Raw genomic sequence first — 25,635 nt, forward strand, 5'->3', positions numbered from 1 at the left:
GTGGACATGGGATTTCTAGAAATCATATCCACTATGCTATAACATCTGCCCGCTGCAGGTTTGACACTGCATAGACTCGCAGCTTCAAACCCGCAGCAGCTCCTGATTGTGGGCACATAGCCTTAGAGTCCAGTTAATTTCTTTCGGTTTTGCTTTAGGTTCTTACACTCAGTGCACACTAGGGTATGGCCTCCCTTTTTTTAAGCGGGGCATTAAATTTATATAGCTTCCTAGTGCTGGGTGTCCATAGTTGGACCCGGTCCTGTTCAGCCCTTATTCACACTGAAGTAATTTTTGACACATGGTAAGGTTTTAATACTACAGGCTAGGACTTTCCCAACTGGGTAAACCGTGGTGCTGGCGGGATGATTTTTACGTTTTTTTTTTTTTTATATATATATATATATATCTATCAAAAACACTGTTTACGAAGTACCCTATGTTATTTATATGCACTATTGCTTTTACTTACTTATAGTAGGGTATATGTTAATTTTGTTTCTATCTTAGTTTTGTCATAAAGTTTAACAGTTAAAAGTGGCGGTAGCTCTCGGTAGGCCACCCCAATATGTAAGTAGGCCCAGCACGACCGCTCCCTATACCAATACCAGTAGCTGTGCTACTGGCTACATAAGAACATGGCCTCAGAGACACATGATGGACAAGGCTAAAAAAAGCACTGTTGGAGATATGGTTATCAATTCACAGACAAATTATTTGCAAACGAAAACTCCCAAAAGAAGTAGGAACGAACCAAAAGGGTAATAGCTAAAGACATAGTGGTAATTCCACAAGAACTTTGATTTTTATATGCACTATTCCCTGAAAAAGAATCATGTTCATGAAACAATACCAAAAAAAATATGCACAAAACATTGTATCCTGTCTATAGTTTGCCCGAGAACTTCTGGGTGTTGTATAGTTCTTCTTGGAAAGTATTTATAGACAGATGAAACAAAATTGCAACTTTCAGCACAAATGTACAACAGCGCTATGTCTGGAGTAAAAAGAAAACACCTCATCCCAACTGTGAAACACCGTGGAGGACCTGGACTCTGATCGAGGGAACAATGAATTCATGGGTATATCAAAACATTTCACAGGAGAATTTAAACCAATGTAAATGAAAATGTAAAAAACTAAGAAACATAGCGATATATCCTGTCAGAGAGATATGCTTTTTATGGTTCTATTTTCTTATGAGCCACTTCTTCCCTTCTACCTTTCCCCAGCATTCTGAACTCAATCACTCTGAAAAATATCTAAAATCCATCTGGCTCAAAACAAGATAAACTGCCAGCAACTGAGGGCTCAGATTAAGGTTGTGCATTGATGTCTGGGGAAGATAGGAGAGAGGAGCAGAGAGAGAAAGAAGCAGAAAGAAGATGATGCAGCTTACTAATAAGGGTTAAATCGCACCCTAGAACTGGACTCAGAGAAACAATGCTCAGTACTGCTGTATAATGCCACTTCAGAACATGTGTTGCATAAAGAAAGGAAATGCCTCAATTCTGTACTGTTCACTCACTAGTTCCGTAACAACTAAAAATAATAGTGAGAGCATACAGAGGGTGAAAAATGCAGTCTACAAGTCATATAATGGCAAGAAATCGTGTTATTCTTCATATAATAGCTTATTCTGAAAAGTCACATGGAACGATTTATGTGTGCTAAAGAGCACAGTCCATGAACGTACACTGAAGAGAAACTGGGTGATGCAACAAGATAATTACCCAAAGCACACAAGTGAATCAACAATGGATGAAAGAACATTTGTTTTGGAATATACTAATCTTAAAAGGAATCAGTCAACATAATTTCACCCCCCTCACATGTAGCTCTTTGGAAGACAAGTCCAGCATTACCTTACAATGGCCATTCCGTTCCTCCTCTATTGAAAAATCATCATTTGAATTGATCTGCAGATTAGGCTGTAGATCTGGCCTCTGTCACTCCAGCTCTATTCTAGTGCTGCCTCCTCCTGCTTGACTGACGGCCTCTATGCTGTGTGACTTCAGGCAAAGGTGCAGTCAGTCAAGCAGGAAGAGACTGAGCAGGAAACAGAGGTGCAGTGACAGAAGCTTCAGCTCTACCATAGCCCTTCAGCCTCATTTGTATAAAAATTCAAGCACTGATTTCTTTTTATAAAAAATACTGCATCTTTCAAGAAAACCATGATTTTTATGCAGGTCAGTGCTCCATCACATGCATTAAAGTACTCCATTGCTTGGCCAGACAGTAAAGGCCATAAAGATTAAACCTGTCCCGAACCCTACTGAGAACTTTGTGGGCCCTTCTTACACAGGAGATTTAGGGTATGTGCACATGTTAATTATTTGCAGCAGAAATTTCTGTCCCATTTCTGCATCTTTCGTCAGGAAAAACAATGAGTAAAATGTGTGCATTTTTGCCACATTTTTGTTGCTTTTTTAACGTGTGCTTTTGTTGCAGATTTTTCCAAACTCATTAGAATGGGTAAAATCTGCAGCAAAAATGCAGAAAGAAAATTTAAATCTGCAAGGAAAAAATAAGCAACGTATGCTGTGCATGAGAATTAAGGAATCTCATTCACTTTGCTGGTACTAAGATATCCTTCAGGTTTTGTGACAAAACTAAGCAGAAAAAAGTAACAAAAATGCAACGTGTGCACATACCTTTACGGTGAAGAAAAACAATACACCTCTATGAACAGTGTCTGGGAGGCTGGGGTTGGTACTGCCCAAAAAAACTGATCAGCAACAGATTAAGAATCTGACAGACTCCATGGATGGAAGTCTTAAGATGGTATGGAAAAGAAGGGTGGTTATATTGGTCACGGATTTTCTTTTGAAATGTCAGAAATGTATTTTTGTACATTTTGAGTTGCTTGGTTATTATTATAATTTTAACAGATTAAAATAAACAATTGAGATGGGAAAAATAACATTTTTCATTTAGTTATGTAATAATTCTACACACTAATAGATGCACATGTAGATATTGTCCTAAGAAAGACAAAATCTCATTGTTACTTTCTTAAATATACAGGTTCATTAACCTTTTGGATTGACCAACAGCAGTGGCGTTGTTCAATAAGTAAATGAATCATCAAAATTACAAAATTTCCTAAATAATTTTGCACAGCGTAGAACAGGGGTCCTCAAAATTTTTAAACAGGGGGCCAGTTCACGGTCCCTCAGACCATTGGAGGGCCGGAATATAGTTTTTTTTAAAAAAAATATGAACAAATTCCTATGCACACTGCACATATCTTATTTTATAGTAAAAAAAAACAATACAGGAACAAATACAATATTTAAAATGAAGAACAAGTAAAGTTAAATCAACCGGTATTTCAATAGGTAGGTAACTGTACCCAATAGGCAGCATAGGTCCTCAATAGGAGGTAAATGTCCCCAATAGGCTGCATAGGTCCTCAATAGGCAGGTAAATGTCCCCAAGAGGCAGGTAAATGTCCCCAATAGGCAGCATAGGTCCTCAATAGGCAGGTAAATGTCCCCAATAGGCAGCATAGGTCCTCAATAGGCAGGTAACTGTACCCAATAGGCTGCATAGGTCCCCAATAGGCAGCATAGGTCCTCAATAGGCAGGTAACTGTACCCAATAGGCAGCATAGGTCCCCAATAGGCAGGTAAATGTACCCAATAGGCAGCATAGGTCCTCAATAAGCAGGTAAATGTCCCCAATAGGCAGCATAGGTCCTCAATAAGCAGGTAAATGTCCCCAATAGGCAGCATAGGTCCTCAATAAGCAGGTAAATGTCCCCAATAGGCAGCATAGGTCCTCAATACGCAGGTAAATGTCCCCAATAGGCAGCATCGGTCCCCAATAGGCAGGTAAATGTCCCCAATAGGCAGCATAGGTCCTCAATAGGCAGGTAAATGTCCCCAATAGGCAGCATAGGTCCTCAATAGGCAGGCAAATGTCCCCAATAGGCAGGTAGATGTCCCCAATAGGCAGGCTGTTTCCCCCTTATAATGCCATATGCAGGCTGTTCCACCCCTTATAATGCCCCATGCTGGATGCCACCCCCCATATAATGCCCCATGCAGCATGTCACCCCCCCATATAATGCCCCATGCAGCATGTCACCCCCCCATATTATGCCCCATGCAGCATGTCACCCCCCATATTATGCCCCATGCAGCATGTCACCCCCCATATTATGCCCCATGCAGCATGTCACCCCCCCATATTATGCCCCATGCAGCATGTCACCCCCCCATATTATGCCCCATGCAGCATGTCACCCCCCCCCATATTATGCCCCATGCAGCATGTCACCCCCCCCATATTATGCCCCATGCAGGATGTCCCTTTCCCCCCATATAATGCCCCATGCAGGATGTCACCCCCCATATAATGCCCCATGCAAGATGTCACCCCCCATATAATGCCCCATGCAGGATGTCACCCCCCATATAATGCCCCATGCAGGAAGTCACCCCCCCCATATAATGTCCCATGCCGGATATCACTCCCCTGTCTTTATAATGCCCCATGCAGCATGTCACCCCCCCCATATAATGCCCCATGCATTTCACCCCCCCATATAATGCCCCATGCAGCATGTCACCCCCCCATATAATGCCCCATGCAGCATGTCACCTCCCCATATAATGCCCCATGCAGCATGTCACCCCCCCATATAATGCCCCATGCATTTCACCCCCCCATATAATGCCCCATGCAGCATGTCACCCCCCCATATAATGCCCCATGCAGCATGTCACCTCCCCATATAATGCCCCATGCAGCATGTCACCCCCCCATATAATGCCCCATGCAGGATGTCATCCCCCCCTTATCATGCCCCATGCAGGATGTCACCCCCCCATATTAGAAAAAAGAGAGGGGTCGCTCACTGGTCTATTCGGGTGCTCTGAAGAAAAAAGTAATCTCAATTGCAAAAAGAACTTCGGCACTCCATACATGAAAATATAAGAAATATTGTATCTGGACTAATGTCACTTTGAAAAATGAAGGTTTTTTGCGCATAATTTGGCCAATTTATGTGTGCCCATCAACCACGACAAGGTCACCTTCGTATGATGGGAAACTACGCTACGCTACCACTGGATATGCCACTCTTGGGCTGTAAGCCTGTATGGACAATATGTCTCTGCTTGGGCTTTTAACCTACAATGTATGGGCTGGTAGAGCTAGTTAAAACCACCTGTGACTGAATGGGAGGGACACATGGTCAGAAAAAAGGCTGTCAAACTTCTAATAGTGTGAACACGTACCTGCTGCAATGCTCCAGGAGCGGGATCCCAAAAATGATTAATAGAAAAAAGAGAGGGGTCGCTCACTGGTCTATTCGGGTGCTCTGAAGAAAAAAGTAATCTCAATTGCAATTTTTTTTTCTTCAGAGCACCCGAATAGACCAGTGAGCGACCCCTCTCTTTTTTCTATTAATCATTTTTGGGATCCCGCTCCTGGAGCATTGCAGCAGGTACGTGTTCACACTATTAGAAGTTTGACAGCCTTTTTTCTGACCATGTGTCCCTCCCATTCAGTCACAGGTGGTTTTAACTAGCTCTACCAGCCCATACATTGTAGGTTAAAAGCCCAAGCAGAGACATATTGTCCATACAGGCTTACAGCCCAAGAGTGGCATATCCAGTGGTAGTGTAGCGTAGTTTCCCATCATACGAAGGTGACCTTGTCATGGTTGATGGGCACACATAAATTGGCCAAATTATGCGCAAAAAACCTTCATTTTTCAAAGTGATATTAGTCCAGATACAATATTTCTTATATTTTCATGTATGGAGTGCCGAAGTTCTTTTTGCAATTTAGATTACTCTTTTCTTCAGAGCACCCGAATAGACCAGTGAGCGACCCCTCTCTTTTTTCTATTAATCATTTTTGGGATCCCGCTCCTGGAGCATTGCAGCAGGTACGTGTTCACACTATTAGAAGTTTGACAGCCTTTTTTCTGACCATGTGTCCCTCCCATTCAGTCACAGGTGGTTTTAACTAGCTCTACCAGCCCATACATTGTAGGTTAAAAGCCCAAGCAGAGACATATTGTCCATACAGGCTTACAGCCCAAGAGTGGCATATCCAGTGGTAGTGTAGCGTAGTTTCCCATCATACGAAGGTGACCTTGTCGTGGTTGATGGGCACACATAAATTGGCCAAATTATGCGCAAAAAACCTTCATTTTTCAAAGTGACATTAGTCCAGATACAATATTTCTTATATTTTCATGTATGGAGTGCCGAAGTTCTTTTTGCAACCCCCCCATATTATACCCCTTGCAGGATGTCAATCCTCCGTATAATGACCTATGCCTCCATACATTAAAAAAAACCAAAAAAAACCAATACTCACCTCACTTCTCACTTGCTGCCGCTGCTCTACTCTGGTCTGGACTCCAGCGTTGTCGGCGTCTTCCAGCTCAGCGCTCCCTGTGACGGCACTCGGGAGGGCGCGGTGTAAAGACGTCACCGCACCCTCTGACCTGAGACGCCACAGGAAGCGCAGAGCAGGAAGACAGCGGATCTGCAGAGGCACGGGGAGAGGTAAGTATCCGGCTGCCGGGGCCCTGAGCAAGCGGGGGAGAAGGGCGGGCGCTGACACCGCTCCCCTCTCCTCCGCCCATAGCCCGGCGGGCCGGATAAAAGTCCTAAGCGGGCCGCATGTGGCCCGCGGGCCGTAGTTTGAGGACCCCTGGTGTAGAACAATAGCGCTGGTCACTGTGGTTAATGACAGGTGCTGGCTCTATAACAGTGGGCCTCCACTGAGTACAGACCGGGAACAGTGCCTAATCCTGCTTCATAACCCTGAACCTGTAACAAAATAGTTAATTTATAAAAGAAAAAAAAATTGAAACAACAATTACTCATTAAATGTGGCAGCAGAAGATTCGGCATATCGCATAGAAAAATGTGTGTCGTCATACACAAAAGAGGATTATCAAATATTTGGACCTCAAAATGCTGTTTCAAAACGCTCATACTACTTCAGCAAAAGTGTGAACAAGTGTCAATCTGTTGGCATGAAGTATAATTTTTAGAATGTCAAGAGAGATGTATGTGTTGTGTTAAATTTTCCTATTGTTACAATTTATTCAAGTACTGCCGGAACAGTATATAATACCTCAGAAAAAAAAAATCACTGGTGGTTTTGCTCAACAGGGAGACATTCAGTAATTGGTCATATTTTTGGTTCTTTGAATATACATTTATGATTTGACATTTCTGAAATTTAAAAAAAAGCTGACATTTCCACAGTATTCTCACCTTATTTTTTTCTGACATTTCTTCAATTTGATATGTCACTTTACCAGCATAGTGTGATATAACAAAGTTAGGACTTTTACTGAATTTGTCCCGGCCAAAGCACATACTTTGTGAAAGATTTACTTCAAGTCGAGACTGGAGCTGGAGAGCATCTGAAGGCCGATTCAAGCGACATTCCTGGAAAAATGCAAAAACCTCATTTAGCCTTCCTATTCGTATGGTAGACTACCATGCAGCAAAGATGCAGTCACCCAGAAAACGCCTACGTTAACCCCTTAAAAACAAGGTACATTTTGGCCTTAATGATGAGCCTTTTTATTTTTGTTTTTACATCAATGTATTCCAGAAGCCAATATTTATTTTGTTTATTTTAACCAACATAGCCATACGAGGGCATTTTGGAGTACATTTAACTTGCTAACTCTGATTACCAGTTAGATAAAAACAGCAATTCTGTCATTGTTTTTTGACACTTAAATTTATATTAATCACTTGCATCATAATTAAAGTGTAAGCTCTGTGGGTCAGCATGACTATGGCAATATATACAGTTAGGTCCATATATATTTGGACAGAGACAACATTTTCTAATTTTGGTTCTAGACATTACCACAATGAATTTTAAACAAAACAATTCAGATGCAGTTGAAGTTCAGACTTTCAGCTTTCATTTGAGGGTATCCACATTAAAATTGGATGAAGTGTTTAGGAGTTTCAGCTCCTTAACATGTGCCACCCTGTTTTTAAAGGGACCAAAAGTAATTGGACAATTGACTCCAAGGCTATTTCATGGACGGGTGTGGGCAATCCCTTCGTTATGTCATTCTCAATTAAGCAGATAAAAGGCCTGGAGTTGATTTGAGGTGTGGTGCTAGCATTTGGAAGGTTTTGCTGTGAAGTAAACATGCGGTCAAAGGAGCTCTCCATGCAGGTGAAACAAGCCATCCTTAACCTGCAAAAATAGAAAAAACCCATCCGAGAAATTACTACAATATTAGGAGTGGCAAAATTTACAGTTTGGTACATCCTGAGAAAGAAAGAAAGCACTGGTGAACTCATCAATGCAAAAAGACCTGGGCGCCCACGGAAGACAACAGTGGTGGATGATCTCAGAATAATCTCCATGGTGAAGAGAAACCCCTTCACAATAGCCAACCAAGTGAACAACACTCTCCAGGAGGTAGGCGTATCAATATCCAAATCTACCATAAAGAGAAGACTGCATGAGAGTAAATACAGAGGGTTCACTGCACGGTGCAAGACACTCATAAGCATCAAGAATAAAAAGGCTAGACTGGACTTTGCTAAAAAAAAAACATCTAAAAAAGCCAGCACAGTTCTGGAAGAACATTCTTTGGACAGATGAAACCAAGATCAACCTCTACCAGAATGATGGAAAGAGAAAAGTATGGCGAAGGCGTGGTACAGCTCATGATCCAAAGCATACCACATCATCTGTAAAACACGGCGGAGGCAGTGTGATGGCTTGGGCATGCATGGCTGCCAGTGGCACTGGGTCACTAGTGTCTATTGATGATGTGACACAGGACAAAAGCAGCCGAATGAATTCTGATGTATTCAGAGCCATACTGTGTGCTCCGATTCAGCCAAATGCAGCCAAACTGATTGGTCGTCGTTTCATACTACAGATGGACAATGACCCAAAACATAAAGCCAAAGCAACCCAGGAGTTTATTAAAGAAAAGAAGTGGAATATTCTTGAATGGCCAAGTCAGTCACCTGACCTCAACCCAATTGAGCATGCATTTCACTTGTTAAAGACTAAACTTCAGACAGAAAGGCCCACAAACAAACAACAACTGAAAACCACCGCAGTGAAGGCCTGGCAGAGCATCAAAAAGGAGGAAACACAGCGTCTGGTGATGTCCATGAGTTCAAGACTTCAGGCAGTCATTGCCAACAAAGGGTTTTCAACCAAGTACTAGAAATTAACATTTTATTTACAATTATTTAATCTGTCCAATTACTTTTGGTCCCTTTAAAAACGGGGTGGCACATGTTAAGGAGCTGAAACTCCTAAACCCTTCATCCAATTTTAATGTGGATACCCTCAAATGAAAGCTGAAAGTCTGAACTTCAACTGCATCTGAATTGTTTTGTTTAAAATTCATTGTGGTAATGTCTAGAACCAAAATTAGAAAAATGTCTCTGTCCAAATATATATAGACCTAACTGTGTATATATTTGTATATATGTATATTAGAGTTTTATTTATATTTTACTACTTTTTCACAATAAACTTTGAAAAAAAATGTTTTTGTATCATCATATTCTGAGAGCCATAAGATTTATGTTTCTGTCATCAAAGCTCTGTGAAGGAAATTTTTTTGCGTGACAAGTTGTAGCTGTCATTGGTACTATTTTGTGGTACATACAGTCCTGCTCATGGTTATTGGCACCCATGAAGTTTAAGTACATAATGTGGAATATCTCCTTAAAAAAATGAATGAAGTGAAACAGTTTTTTTGTATAGAGCACTCGTGTTAAATACAAAAGAGCAAATGATAATCAATAATTTAAAACAAAAAACAATGGGAGGGAAAAAAAGAAAAACCTAAAGCTTGCTGTGCACTGGTATTGGCATCCTTTACATTAATTTAGAATGGAAACACATTTGACTCCCCTGTGGTAAATCACAAAAGAGCTTTTACTGTGATTGTCGGTGCCCATGTGACATGAATTAACCAATGAAAGATGACTTCAGTGTTTTAAAAAGCCACATGGTAGGCCCTGTTCCTTTGTCACAACGGTGAAGACAAAGGAGCTGTCTGAGGACATTAGAACTGCTATTATTAGCAAACACAAGACTTCCAAAGGGTATAAGGCCATCTCCAAATACCTTGGTATCCCAGTTTCAACAGTGCGCAATGTTATTAAGTTTCCCAAACATGGAACCATCAAGAACCTCCCTGGACGTGGAGGATAAGGAAAATTGACAAGAGAGGTCTTCGAAGGTAGGTGCGAAAGGTGGAAAAAAACACCACGTGAAACATCCAAACACCTGAAGGTCAACCTAGAACAGTCTGGGGTCATGGTTTCAACAAGTACCATACGCCGCACACTAAACCAAGCAGAGCTTTATGGGCGAAGGTCAAGGAAGAAACCATTGCTGAAGAAAAGATATAAAAAGAACAGACTGATCTTTGCCAAAGAGTACCTTGACAAATCACAATCCTTCTGGGAAAATGTTCTGTTGACAGATGAAACAAAAATAGACCTTTTTAGAAATGCAAAGCAATGGTTTGTTTACAGACGGCACAATGAATCTTTTAAGGAAAAGAACACCTTACCAACAGTGGAGGATCCATAATGTTGTGGGGTTGCTTTGTTGCATCTGGTACTGGAGACCTTGACCGTATCACAGGAATCACGAAATCAGATAATTATCAAGAGATGTTAGAGCATAATGTCCTATCCCGTGTAAGAAAACTTGGTTTGAGTGAAAGATCATGGGTCCTCTAGCAAGACACTGACCTAAAGCACACATCCAAAAGTACACCAGAATGGTTAAAAAAAAGAAAAAATGGACTGTTTTAAAATAGCCAGCAATGAGTCCTGGCCTCAATCCCATTAAGAATCGTTGGGGTGAGCTGAAATCTGCCATTGGGAAGAAGAACCCTGCAAACATTCAAGAGCTTGAACAAACTGCAAAGGAAGAGTGGGAGAAAATTCCATCTGAGAACTGCAAGAAGCTTATAGATGGCTGCAAGAAACATTTGGAGGCTGTCATCAATGCCAAAGGGTGTTCCTTTATTAATTAGGGGTGCCTTTATTGCTGCACATACAGTTTATTCTTTTTCTTCTTTGAAATTGCAAAATGGAAGTGGAAAAAGAATGTTTTATTGTTGTATTACTTTGAACCACTAATTAAAAAATCCAGAGGATATAACTTTGGTACATTTCCATTTATTTCTGAATATATTGTACAGTCTATGAAAAAAATAAAGGGGTGCCTATAATGGTGAGCAGCACTGCATGACTTTTAGATCACATTTTATTACATCTTCTGGAATTTGGAATGAACAAATCTAGCATTTTTTTCCTTTTCAAATACCATTCATGATTGGGAATAATTGGCAAGTCAATTTTAATCCATGGATTGATATACTAATGACAATATCAAATGTATACAGTTTTAGTTTTTGCTAATTTTGCACACACAAAAAACAACTTTTTTTTTCTGCACCATATTCTAAGGCCATTACCTTTTTATATTTTTCATAGAAAGCGTTGTATGAGGGCTATGAGGGCCTATTTATTGCTACACTAAAAATCATATAGTCATGTAAGTAAAGAAGAAAAAACGATATGGCATACATAAATAAATGCTTTGTTTTATAATTACCTCATTCAGCAGTGAAAAAATACTAACTGGATTCCCTTCGATAAGTTCCACGCAGCGCTTATTGTCTTGGTAGCTGATAAAAGACCATTCAAGGCCTTCTGATGCATATTCATCCTTTAAACATGACAAAACATAAAATTTAACACTAAAATATTTATTAAAGCAGTAAAACATGTTCTAGATACAAAACCACATATATTTTAAGAACCAGGTACCAGAAAATGATATACTATTCCAAAATGACGCCTAAATATGAGCTGCACAACAATCATTTTCATGTTCCAATAGTTTTTATTATTTTATTTTAAAGGGAACCTGTCACATCCTAGTTGCTATGTACACTGCCCCATTGCATTGTTAGTGCTGCAGAGCCTGCTTTCGCCTTTGTGACCAGGCCAATTTTTTCAATTCTGACTAGTGTCACTTTATGAGGTAAAATAACCTCTGGAATGTTTCAATAGATCCCGGTGATTCTGAGACTGTTTTTTCATCACATATTGTACTTCATGATAGTGGTAAAATTTGTTCGATATAACTCGCGTTTATTTCTGAAAATGACGGAAATTTGGTGAAAATTTGGAAACTTTCATAATTTTCAAACTTTTGATTTTTATGCCTTTAAACCAGAGAGTTATGTCACACAAAACAGTTAATTAATAACATTTCCCACATGTCTACTTTACATCAGCACTATTTTTGAAACATAATTTTTTTTTTTTGTTAGGAAGTTAGAAGGGTTAAAAGTTGATCAGCAATTTCTCATTTTTTCCAGCAAAATTTACAAAACCATTGTTTTTACATACCTCATCACATCTGAAGTGGCTTTGAGGGGTCTTTATGACAGAAAATACCCAAAAGTGACTCCATTCTAAAAACTGCACCCCTCAAGGTGCTCAAAACCACATTCAAGTAGTTTATTAACCCTTCACGTGCTTCACAGGAATTAATGGAATGTGGGAGGAAAAAAATAGCATTTTACCTTTTCCCATAAAAATGTTACTTTAGCCCCAAATTTTTCATTTTCACGAGGGTAACAGGAGAAACATGCAACTATATTGTGCGATTTCTCCAGAGCGCGCTGATACCCCATATGTGGTGGAAAACTACTGTTTGTGCGCATGGCAGGGCTCAGAAGTGAAGGAGCACCGTTTGAGTTTTGAAATGCAAAATAGCTGGAATCGATAGTGTGTTTGAAGGGCCCTGGAGATGCCCAAACAGTGGAAATGTGGCACCCCAGAGGTCTGGTTGCCACAGTGATAGAAATATTACGTCTGAGAGCAAGTGGGAGGTTCCCTGGTCAGGAGCCCTTGAACACGCAACACCTCCTGTCCCAGACCAGATAGGGTAGGAACCTGCCCTATATAAACTGGATCTGGGGCGGGGTTAAGTCAGTCAGAGCCTGGAGTTTGTTCCAGACACAGGGAAAGTAACAGCGAGGAGCTCTGTAGGAGCAGGAGCTGAAGACCAGGGACTTGAGCTAAGCGGAGTTCGTCCTGTCAGAAGACGCCAAGAACCGGACACAGAAGTCCGAGGCTGTGGGACTTATATATACCCAGCAGCAGAAACCCGCTGGTAGGGGATTTCAAGTCCTCTGGCCATAGAAGCCCGGAGGCTCAGTCACGAGCAAGGGACCAGCACCGCCATCGAGGAGAGGGGGCTATCAGAAGGCCCCAAGTCACCAGCCATACGGGTGAGCACCACACAGTACACTCAGGGACGTGGGCTACTTCCACTCGCTTACAGCAAGGTAGCCAGGAAGAGTGCAGTTAGACGGGGAGGCCTACAACTCCACCTGGCCAGGGGAACTCCAGTTTGCTCACAGACTGACCAGGCCTCTTATGCTAGCCAGTACTCCCGGGAGGGTCTGCCTTATCATCAGTAAAGACCCTGAACTGCACTGCAAAGCCTCTGAGTCGTTCCTGCTGCGCCCGTGCACCATCACTCCCATCATCCACACTCACTACCCTGAGGCTAAACTCCTCCCGTGGGGAGTTATACTACACTCTGCTGCCCTCACAACATCAGCCTCAGAGGTCGGTCCAGCAGCGGCGGTTCTTATTGACCGCAATCCACGGGTGGCGTAGTCGGACATTGCATTATACTGATACAAAGACTGCCACAATATTGGTCTGGCCACCCTGAGCCACGGGACCGGGTCGCCACTACTACTCCCAGCATTGCCCTGAAGTCCGGTCCCGGGTGCCCCACGGCCCAGGGGGTGAGTCAGCTTTTTGGCGTAGTCGGCAGGATTGTGACCAACCCGCCACAAACAGGTATTGTGTGCCTGAAAAGGACTTCATACTTACCTGAAAAAGAGTTTTCCCGCCGTCCGGAGCCGTTTCCTGCCATCTTCAGCCGTTTCCCGCCATCCTCGGCCGCTTTCCTGCCATAGGGCGTCATCTTCGGGACGCCGCGTGGGAAGAAGAGGGGCGTGGACGTTCAAACCGCGCGAGACCTGAGGCCCCGCCCTACACACCAACGCTGCGCAAGGTCCTGGAAGGAGAGAGAGCGACGCTGACGTCACCAGGGCGGGATGCAAGGTCCTCGCCCGGAGCAGCACCAGCGGAGCCGCGGCCTACGGAAGAGGATCGACGGAAGGTAGGCCACACTTAACTAGGGGGGGAGGAAGATGACGGACACGGAGGGACCCTCTACCACCAGTGCGGCCACGGCCGCAGTAATGCCCTTCACCATGCCATACATCCCCGGAGCGGCCTGGCTGCCCCAATACTCAGGGGAGTCGCATACCCTAAGTGACTTTAAAGAGAGACTGTACAGCCTATTTAAAGTATACCCCCTGACGGAGGGACAGAAAGTGAGCATATTGATAGACCAGTTAACCGGCGCAGCCCAGCGTGAAGTAAAGTCCTGGTCAGTCCGGGACAAGGAGACCGTAAAGGAGATCTTGGCCCGTCTGAAGGACACTTTTGATACCCGCACCTCAGCCGAGATCAAAATTAGATTTTATGGGTGCAAGCAGCGGGCCCAAGACAGTATAAGAGACTATGCTTTGAGTTTGCAAGAGGTCCTGGGAGCCATTAAACAGGCAGACCCTGACAGTGTGAGGAATTCAGATGAACTGTTAACTGAGCAATTCATTGAGGGTCTGCTATCCAACGCCCACCAAACCCAGTTACGTGCAATGGCCTTGCAGAACCCTGGTTTAGACTTTGCAAAGTTCAAAGACAGGGCCATCCGGGTGCTCCGAGAACCGGCACCGGGTAGCGCTGTAACCCACCGGCACCCTATTACCTATCATCAGGAGGCGGCACCCTTGTCTACAGAGTCTGTAGGAGCTGGTGCGCAGGCTTTGGATAACAACCCGGCTACAGACCTGCACTATCAGGTCCAAGAGCGGACTAAAAGCGTAGCCGCGCTAACCAGAACTGTGCAGTCTTTACAGGTCTCTCCTCCAGGAAAGATCCAGCTGGCGTCCGGACCGGAGGACGTCCCGTGGCGTCGACAGAGGAGGATCCCAACGTCCAGAGGAAGACCCAGCGACAGATACAACGAGGACGGACAACCCATCTGCCGCCACTGCAATCAACCCGGACATATGGCAAGGTACTGTCATTTAAAAGGGCACAACCTGGGGCAGAGGGCCAACCCCCAGGCATAAGATCATCGGGCCCCTCAAACTGGCGTGATAAATATGTAGGGGGACGTCCAGTCTTGCCTGTGGTACTGGATGGCATTCCAATGAGTGCCCTACTAGACACCGGGTCACAGGTAACTACCATCCCTTATGTGCTCTTTAAGCGGTATTGGAATGACTCTGACATAACCCGCTACCCAGATGACGACCTGAGTATCATCGCCAGCAATGGTCAGCCCGTGCCGCAGGTGGGATTCAAAGAGGTGACCATTAAGATCGGTAAAGTCGAACTGGCGGCACAAGGACTGATTATTGTGGACATTGACCGTCATGAGAGTCACCCTAAAATAACCTTGGGGACTAACGTGATTGAAAATTGTCTTGCAGAGATAATTCTCATTTTACAGCAGGTTGCCAAGAACGCCAGTTCCAGCCAGCATCTCCAAAAAGAGATCCGTGCACTGATGAAACGGCAACAAGTGGAACTATCTGGTGGTGAGATTGGTAGCGTGAGAATGTGTGACCCGTTCCCTATTGCCATGCCCCCGAAAAGTGAGATGATGATCTGGTGCCGGGCAGCTATTGGTCTAAGAGGTAGAGACTACCAAGCAATGGTGGAACCTGTTTACTCAGACAGTAGGCCCACCATTTTGACAGCACGGGGGGTGGTCGATGTACGCCATGGGAAGGTACCAGTCCGCATCATAAATATCGGGGAGAGAGAAGTATACCTGCCCCGGTATACCACGCTAGCCAAATTGTTCACCATAAACCAAAATTCTGTAAGGGCCGTGGAACCCTTGCCTCCATCTCAACCAGAGGAAGGTAACGGCTCTAAGAAACAAATGGAGGACTGGTGTCAGCAACTGCATTTGGGTACTGACTCCACTCCCTCACACCAAAAACAGGGAGTCTACCGGGTGGTTCTGGAGTACGAAAGAGTCTTTAGTAAACACCCGCTAGACTTAGGGCGAGTAAAGGGGGTAGAACATCACATCCCCACAGGAGACCATCCACCCATAAAGGAAAGATACCGACCGGTACCCCCTGCACACTATCAGAATGCAAAGGGGATGTTGCGGGACATGAAGGAGGCTGGGGTAATCAGGGACAGCTGTAGCCCCTGGGCAGCTCCACTAGTTCTAGTGAAAAAGAAGGACAACACAATGAGAATGTGTGTAGACTACAGAAAGGTCAACCGTATCACACACAAAGATGCGTACCCGTTACCTAGAATAGAAGAATCTTTAGCTGCATTAAAATCTGCTAACTTCTTCTCCACTTTGGATCTTACTAGCGGGTACTGGCAGGTTCCTGTAGCAGAGGCAGACAAGGAGAAGACTGCCTTCACCACCCCGATGGGTCTCAGCGAATTCAACTGTATGCCGTTCGGGCTCTGCAACACACCAGGAACCTTCCAGCGGTTGATGGAATGCTGTCTGGGACACCGGAATTTTGAGACGGTCCTGTTATACCTGGACGATATCATCGTTTATTCCAAAACCTACGAGGACCATCTGAAACACCTGGCAGAAGTGTTTGACGCCCTGGCAAGCTACGGCCTAAAGGTGAAACCCTCCAAGTGTCACCTCCTGAAACCAAAGGTGCAGTACCCGGGACACGTGGTGAGTGCTGACGGAGTGGCTCCCGACCCCGATAAGATCACCGTGATTAAAGACTGGCCAAGACCCTCCAGCATGAAGGAAGTGCGGCAGTTCCTCGGGTTGGTAGGCTACTACCGAAGATTCATTCCCGATTTCACCCAAATGGCAGCCCCTATGCAGGACCTCCTGATAGGTCAATCCAGGAAGGCCAAAAACCAGAAGCCGCTCTTCAGGTGGGAAAAGCTGGAAGAGGAGTCCTTCCGCCAGCTGAAGATGGCCCTCACGGGGGATGAAATCCTGGCGTACCCTGACTACGGCCAGCCCTTTATCCTCAACACGGACGCGAGTAACATCGGGCTAGGAGCCGTACTGTCCCAGATCCAGCAGGGGAAAGAACGGGTAATCGCTTACGCCAGCCGAAAACTACGGCCCACAGAGAGAAACCCTGAGAATTATAGCTCATTCAAGCTAGAGTTCCTGGCAGTGGTGTGGGCAGTGACCGAACGTTTCAAGCATTACCTTGCCTCTTCCAAGTTCACCGTGTACACGGAAAACAACCCGTTGACACACCTGGACACTGCAAAACTTGGTGCCCTGGAGCAGAGATGGATGGCCCGCCTGTCCAACTATGAATTCACCATCAAATACCGGGCGGGACGCTCAAATGCCAATGCGGATGCCCTGTCCAGAATGCCAAACTTACCGGACGTAGGGGAAGATCCAGAAGAACTGGAAGTCGTCGAACTCCCTGCGTTCCACCGTCATGGGATTACCCAGTATTCCCACCGTGTGAGGGACAGGCGCTCTGCTACGTTCAATCCCTTACCCTACTACAGCTGGGCGGAGACACAAGACAGTGATCCCGCAGTCCGTCTGGTGAAGGAAATGCTGACACAGGCTGATGCCCGTCTTGACCCAGACGCTCCGGAGGAGACCAAGCAACTGTAGAAGGAGAAAAGTAAACTGTTCCTTTACAAGAAGAAGCGGTGTCGGAGAATGGTCAACTCTAGAACACATGAGCTGACCTGGCAGGTAGTGGTCTCAAGACGAGACACGGCTATGTTTCTGGAGGCATACCACGACGGAGCAGGACACTTCGGATGGAAGAAGCTGGAGTTCTTGTTGCGTGGACGGTTCTACTGGGTAGGCATGAGAGGAGCCACCGAGAGGTGGTGCAGAGACTGTGGCCCGTGCAGCCTAAGAAGAAAAGACCGTGCCAGCCAGAAGACTCCCCTGCAGCCCATCATCACCAGGCAGCCACTGGAACTGGTAGCCCTGGACCATGTGAAACTGGCTCCAAGCAAGTCTGGGTACGTCTACGCCCTCACCATCGTAGATCACTACTCCCGGTTCCTGGTGGTGGTCCCTGTCAAAGACTTAATGGCTCAAACAGCAGCCAGGGCCTTCCAGCTGCACTTCTGCCGTCCACACGGGTATCCGGAGCAAGTGCTGACGGACCAAGGACCAGCCTTCGAAGAGGAGGTCTTCCAAGAGTTCTGCAATCTGTATGGCTGCAGGAAGATAAGAACAACGCCCTATCACCCTTAGACCAACGGACTATGTGAGAAAATGAACCAGGTGGTGATAGACTTGCTAAAAACGTTGCCCCTGGAAGAACGCAGTCTGTGGCCTGAAAAACTGCGTGATCTGGTGGACTTGTATAATCACATCCCCGTAGGTTCCACCAACTGTACCCCGGCTTACCTAATGAGAGCAAGACCTGGTAAGCTGCCTATTGACCTGGATATGGGAGTCCTGACACCTGAGGACACCTCGCCAGAGGCAGACTTGGATACAGAACGGCAGCAGCAGTATCGGAAAGTACAGGAGAGCGTCGAGCGAAGTCTGTCTCAAGCAAGAGAAAGGCAAGAGAAGGCTTATAACCAGCATGCTCCCGCTGTTCCCCTGGTACCTGGAGAGCAGGTCTTGAAGAGAAAGAGGCGGCTCCACAAGTTGGACGACCAGTGGGAGAAGGACCCGTACACAGTACTGCCTTCAAGTCATGATAATCCAAAAGTCTGTGTAATCAGTAAGGATGGAGGAGAGACCACAGCCATTGTCTCCAGAGACCACCTGAAAACGTGTCCCGAGCAGCTGCAAAGCCCTGACGAAGATCAAGAGAACCCTCAACCCGCAGAGGAAAGGGAAGAAATGATCAGTACCGTACTCGGAGACTTTCCCCGGTCCTGGACTCAAATCAACAACGCAGTCGTGGTACCCGTCCTCACCTTTCTCCAGCCAGCCCCTCAAGGGCCTACAGAAGAACAGGGAGTGTCAGAAGAGCAGCCAGCCCAGGAGGCAGAAGAATCCATACCAGCAGCCCAGGAGAATCAACCCTCTGCTAGTAGTGAGCCTGCCGTGCCCCTAGTAAGCCAAAGAGTACGCAGAAAGCTGCCAGGCCTACCCGCAACACCTCCTATACACTGTAGTGCAGAACCAGATAGTGGGTTACGTAGGTCCACCAGGAGCACTAGAGGACAGATGCCCGCTCGCTGGAGAAATTAAACTATAATGTGAATTTACCTGTAAACTACAAATGTTGAAAATGGTTTATGTTTGCTGCCGGTTTATTAATTATGTTTCTCTAGTTATCCTGCAGGTTTATTTGGACTGACAGGTTATGGACGCTGAGTAACCGGAACTATATTGTAAATAGTTGCACCTTGTGCCTGTTGCGAAGACGGCCACGGAAGAAAAACCTGTCTGGCGTGGCCCCGTGTGGTCCAAAGTAGTTCGCTTCGCCTTGCAGCCACGCCCAGGGCCAACGTTTGGGGTTTGCTTTGGACAGGTCCCCTACTCTGTTCTAAGACTTCACCTTTGGTGATATGGACACCCGGTTACGGAAATGCCGTGACCATCAAAACAAAATGTACTTTTTCCTGTTATTGTTTATACCCTTGTATTTGTGTTTTTCTTAAAAATGTGTTTAGTCCCGGAGTACTAAATTTAACTAGGGGGGAATGTTGCCACAGTGATAGAAATATTACATCTGAGAGCAAGTGGGAGGTTCCCTGGTCAGGAGCCCTTGAACATGCAACACCTCCTGTCCCAGACCAGATAGGGGAGGAACCTGCCCTATATAAACTGGATCTGGGGCGGGGTTAAGTCAGTCAGAGCCTGGAGTTTGTTCCAGACACAGGGAAAGTAACAGCGAGGAGCTCTGTAGGAGCAGGAGCTGAAGACCAGGGACTTGAGCTAAGCGGAGTTCGTCCTGGTAGAAGACGCCAAGAACCGGACACAGGAGTCCGAGGCTGTGGGGACTTATATATACCCAGCAGCAGAAAACCGCCGGCAGGGGATTTAAGGTCCTCTGGCCATAGAAGCCCGGAGGCTCAGTCACGAGCAAGGGACCAGCACCGCCATCAAGGAGCGGGGGCTATCAGAAGGCCCCAAGTCACCAGGCATACAGGTGAGCACCACACGGTACACTCAGGGACGTGGGCTACTTCCACTCGCTTACAGCAAGGTAGCCAGGAAGAGTGCAGTTAGACGGGGAGGCCTACAACTCCACCTGGCCAGGGGAACTCCAGTTTGCTCACAGACTGACCAGGCCTCTTATGCTAGCCAGTACTCCCGGGAGGGTCTGCCTTATCATCATCAGTAAAGACCCTGCTGCGCCCGTGCACCATCACTCCCATCATCCACACTCTCTACCCTGAGGCTAAACTCCTCCCGTAGGGAGTTATACTACACTCTGCTGCCCTCACAACATCAGCCTCAGAGGTCGGTCCAGCAGCGGCGGTTCTTATTGACCGCAATCCACGGGTGGCGTAGTCGGACATTGCATTATACTGATACAGAGACAGCCACAATATTGGTCTGGCCACCCTGAGCCACGGGACTGGGTCGCCACTACTACTCCCAGCATTGCCCTGAAGTCCGGTCCCGGGTGCCCCACGGCCCAGGTGGTGAGTCAGAAACAAGTGACCCCATTTTGGAAACTAGACCCCTCAAGGAATTTATCTTGATGTGTGGTGAGCAACTTGAACTCTCAGGGGCTTCAAAGAATTTTATAGTGTTGAGCCGTTAACCCCTTTCTGACATGGGGCGTACTAATACTTATCTGTGCCATGGCCCTTATGGACCAGATATGTATTAGTACTCCCTGGCGATTTCGCCCACACAGACTTTGCGTGTGTGATCGCCGCCGGGTGTCAGCTGATTGTCACAGCTGACACCCGGTACTTTGTGCTAGAAGCGGTCCTGCACCATTCCCAGCACATTAACCCCTGAAATGCTGCGATCAAAGTCGATCGTAGCATTGCTGGAGCAAGGGGAGGTAAGCGACGATACTTAACTCCTTTCCTGTATCCAGCACCGTCTCTGCCGGGTCCCGATGGTTGTCAGGGTGACCCAGCTATCATCAAGACAACATCCGTGTCACCAGACAGCAAGAAGTTACTCTGATCGTGCGAAGTGCGCGATCAAAGTAACTTCTCTCTGTGCAGCACTGGGATGCAGCTGCATTCCTATGCTACACAGCCGATCAGACTGAAAAAAGTGAAAGTTCCATAGTGGGACAAAGTATAAAAGTTCCAAAAGTGTCAGAAAGAGAACAAAATTAAAAAAAAAAAAAAAATTGTAAAAATAAAAAAAAAAAGAAAAAAATAATCCCAAAAAATAAAAATATATTCTACCCATAAATAAATATTATTCTGAAAAAAAAAACAATAAAAGTACACATATTTGGTATCGCCGCATCCGGAACGACCTGACGCATAGTTAACTCCTTTAGTGAACACGGTAAAAAAAAAAAAAAATAAAAAAAACTAAGCAAAAAACAATGCTTTATCATCATACTGCCTGTAACGGGTCTGGGAGGCGGAACCTCTGGGCTACTATACAAGGGAGCGGTCCTTGTAAGGGAGCGGGTGGCGACCAGGCAGGCAGTCACAGCAGGTGACCGGGACAGTCTCTGGGTGTACGGGCAGGAGGTCACGGCAAGTGATCAGGGCAGTCTCTGGAAGAACGGGCTGGAGGTCACGGCAAGTGACCGGGGCAGTCTCTGGAAGAACGGGCTGGAGTTCACGGCAAGTGACCGGGGCAGTCTCTAGGTAAAGGGTAGGTACGACCTGTGATGGCTGAACCTCCAGGTAGGCTAGCAAGGCAGATGGAGGATGTGTGCTCCCAGGTGAGCAAGCGAGAGTCTCTGGAATAGCAGGTGGTCACAGCACGTGACGGCGGAGCCTCCAGGTAGGCAAGCAGACAGGTAGCGGAGAAGCGCTCCCAGGTGAGCGGGCAAGAGTCTCTGGAATAGCTGGTGGTCCCAGCACGTGACAGCGGAGCCCCCGGGCAGGCAAGCAGGCAGGTAGCGGAGAAGCGCTCCCAGGTGAGCGGGCAAGAGTCTGGAATAGCTGGTGGTCACAGCACGTGACAGCGGAGCCTCCGGGCAAGCAGGCAGGTAGCGGAGAAGCGCTCCCAGGTGAGCGGGCAAGCTGGTCCATAGACAGACTGACCGGAGTTGTAAGGCAGACCGTCGGACCTCAGGCAAGCAGGCAGGTAGCTGATGTGCGCTCCCAGGTGAGCGGGCAAGTTGGTCCTTAGACAGACTGACCGGAGTTGTAAGGCAGACCGTCGGACCTCAGGCAGGCAGGCAGGTAACAGGAAATCAGGCAGGATTAGGACAGCAAGCTGGCAGGAATCTGGCAGGTAACTGGCAACGGGACCTGAGGGCTGAAGCAGAGTAGAACGGTGCAACAACATTGCTCGGGCACCTCCATTTTGGAGGAGGTGCCTTATATATGGTAAAGTCCTCCGGCCATTGGCCGGGGACTCCTTAGGACGGCGCGCGCGGCCCCTTTAAGAGGGAGGGAGGGCGCGCGCGCCCTAAGCACAGTGGCCGGGAAGGAGCGCGCGCTGCCAGCAGAGCGGGAGAGGGACGCCGGGCACGGAGCAGAGCGGTGAGGGGAACAGCGTCCCTGCCTAGCAGAGGGCAGGGACGCCGGCACTACACTGCCAAACAAGAAATGGAATAAAATGAGATCAAAACTACGAATGTAAATAAAAATGGTACCGCTGAAAACGTCATCTTGTCCTGCAAAAAACAAGCTGCCATACAGTTCCATCAGCCGAAAAATAAAAAAGTTATAGCTCTCAGAATAAAGTGATGCAAAAAAAATATTTTTCTATAAAATAGTTTTCATTGTGTAAAAGCGCCAAAACATAAAAAAAAACTACATAAATGTGATACCGCTGTAAAACTACTGACCTGAAGAATAACGCTGTGTTATCAATTTTACCACACGCAGAATGGCATAAAAAAAAAAAAAAAACAATTCCGGATTTGTTGTTTTTTTTTTATTCTGCCTCCCAAACATCAGAACAGAAAGCGATCAAAAAATGTCACATGCCTGAAAATGGTACCAATAAAAACGTCAACTCGTCCCGCAAAAAACAAGCCATCACATAACTCTGTCAGCCGAAATATGGAAAAATGATAGCTCTTAAAATATGGCGATGCAAAAACTAGTCTTTGCAAAAAAAAAAGCGTCTTTTAGTGTGTGACAGCTGTCAATCATAAAACCAGATATGAATCTGGTATCGCTGTAATCGCACAGACCCGAAGAATAAAGACGTCTAATCACTTATACCGCAAGAGGAACAGAGTAAAAAATAAACTCTAGGGTTAGGGTTGTGCTAGAGTTAGGGTTAGGGTTGCGCTAAGGTTAGGGTTGTGTTAGGGTTGGAATTTTTTCAAAAGTAAAGAAAAAAAATGATGACGATATGGCGACTAGGGTTGAGCGCAAGTGCTCACTACTTGAGTTTGCATCGGGTGCTGGGGTATGCACAGAGTATCGCGGGTGCTCGAGTGACATGCTCGAGTCTCCGCCCCATTTGCTTCGCGGCCAAAAAAACCTTGCGGAGATTGCCTGCCATGCACGAGCGATCCCAGCATGTTTTTTTTTGGGTGTCTAAAAACCGTGAAACATGCGGAGAGGGGACTCGAGCATGTCACTAGAGCACCCGCGATACATGGTGCATACTTGAGTACCCGATGCAAACTCAAGTAGCGAACACTCAAGACTAATGACAACTTATTCAATATAATGACCTAATGTTATCAATTTCTGTGTCGTACCTCTGGGTTTAAAATGTTCACTATACTTCATGATAAAATCCTTGAGGGGTGTAGTTTCAAAAATGGGGTCACTTGTAGGGGGTTTCCATTGTTTAGGCACATCAGGGGCTCTCCAAACGCAACATGGTGTCCGCTAAGTATTCAAGCAAATTTTAGATTCAAAAAGTCAAATGGTGCTCCTTCCCTTCCGAGTGCCCAAATAGTGGTTTTCTTCCACATATGGGGTATCGGCTTACTCAGGAGAAATTGCGCAAAATTGGGGGCTGAAAAACATTTTTGTGGGAAAAATGTGAACATTTTATTTTTGCGGCTCAATGTTATAAATGTCTGTGAAGCTCCTTCACTTCCGAGCCCTGCCGTGCGCTCAAACAGTGGTTAGCCCCCATATTATTGCAAAATTGGAAAATTGGCGTTCTCAGGAGAAATTGCACAATAAATTTAGGGGGCCATTTTTTCCTGTTACCCTAGCTAAAATAAAAAAATGGGGTCTAAAGTAACATTTTTGTGAAAAAAAATAAATGTTCATTTTTTTCTTTCACATTCCAAATATTCCTGTGAAGCACCTGAAGGGTTAATAAATTTCTTGAATGTGGTTTTGAGCACCTTGAGGAGTGCAATTTTTAGAATGGTGTCACTTTTGGGTATTTTCTGTCATAAAGGCCCCTCAAAGTGACTTCAAATGTGATGTGGTGACTAAAAAAATAGTTTTGTAAATTTTGTTGGAAAAATGAGAAATCGCTGGTCAACTTTTAACCCTTCTAACTTCCTAACAAAAAACTATTTTGGTTCCAAAATTGTGCTGATGTAAAGTAGACATGTTATTTATTAACTATTTTGTGCGACATATCTCTCTGATTTAAGGGCATGAAAATTCAAAGTTTGAAAATTGCAAAATTTTCACCAAATTTCCATTTTTTTCACAAATATACGCAAGTCATATCGAAGAAATTTTACCACTATCATGAAGTACAATATGTCTCAGAATCAGTGGGATCCGTTGAAGCGTTTCAGAGTTATTACTTTATAAACTGACAGTGGTCAGAATTGTAAAAATTGGCCTGGTCATTAACGTGCAAACCACCCTCAGGGGTAAAATCTAAAAAAAAAAAAAAAAAAATAAAAATTTTTTTACCACAAAAATGTTGTTTTAGCCCAATTTTTTATTTTCACACAGGACACAGGAGAAAATGGAAGCCAAATTTTGTTGTGCAATCTTTCCCGAGTACACCGATACCCCATAAGTGGTGGAAAACTACTGCTTTGGCATGGCAGGGCTTGGAAGGAGCGCTATTTTGGCTGGGATAGGTTGCGAACACCATGTCACATTTTAAGAACCCCCGACATGCCGAAACAGCACATCCCCCACATGTGACCCCATTTTGTAAACTACACATCTAAAGGAATTCATCTAGGGGAGTAGCCAGTATTTTTAACCCTCAGGCGATAAATAAACTTGTATAACATTGGGCTGAGTAAATTACTCTTTTTTTCCACTAAAATATTGCTTTGACTCCAAGTTTGCAATTTTCCAAAGGGGTAATAGAAGAAAATGTTACGCAATTTCTCTTGAGTACATCAATACCCCATAAGTGGTCGAAAACTACTTTTCAGGCACAATGCAAAGCTCAAAAGGTAAGGAGCGCCATATTACAGTGCAGATTTTACTGTTGTGGTTTGCCGGTGACATGACCCATTTGGGTAATACCTGAGGTCCCAGAACAGCGGAAACCTGAGATAAGGGA

At 45.3% G+C, this 25,635-nt stretch overlaps 1 protein-coding gene across 3 annotated transcripts in view; it reads right to left on the bottom strand.

Annotated features, from left to right (window-relative positions):
* MYO19 (myosin XIX) overlaps positions 1 to 25,635 on the bottom strand; it is a 264,615-nt gene that overhangs the window by 61,304 nt on the left and 177,676 nt on the right. For all 3 annotated transcript variants that reach the window (XM_073666532.1, XM_073666533.1, XM_073666534.1), the window contains 2 exons: positions 11,617 to 11,730; positions 7,251 to 7,427 (listed from right to left, as the gene is read on the bottom strand). In XM_073666532.1, the coding sequence (XP_073522633.1) occupies positions 7,251 to 7,427; positions 11,617 to 11,730 (291 nt within the window). The remainder of the gene's footprint in view (positions 1 to 7,250; positions 7,428 to 11,616; positions 11,731 to 25,635) is intronic.

The sequence above is a fragment of the Phyllobates terribilis genome, unplaced genomic scaffold, assembly GCF_046119375.1.
Source record: "Phyllobates terribilis strain yellow unplaced genomic scaffold, ASM4611937v1 Scaffold_2__4_contigs__length_985480577, whole genome shotgun sequence".
NCBI classification, from domain to species: Eukaryota; Metazoa; Chordata; class Amphibia; order Anura; family Dendrobatidae; genus Phyllobates; species Phyllobates terribilis.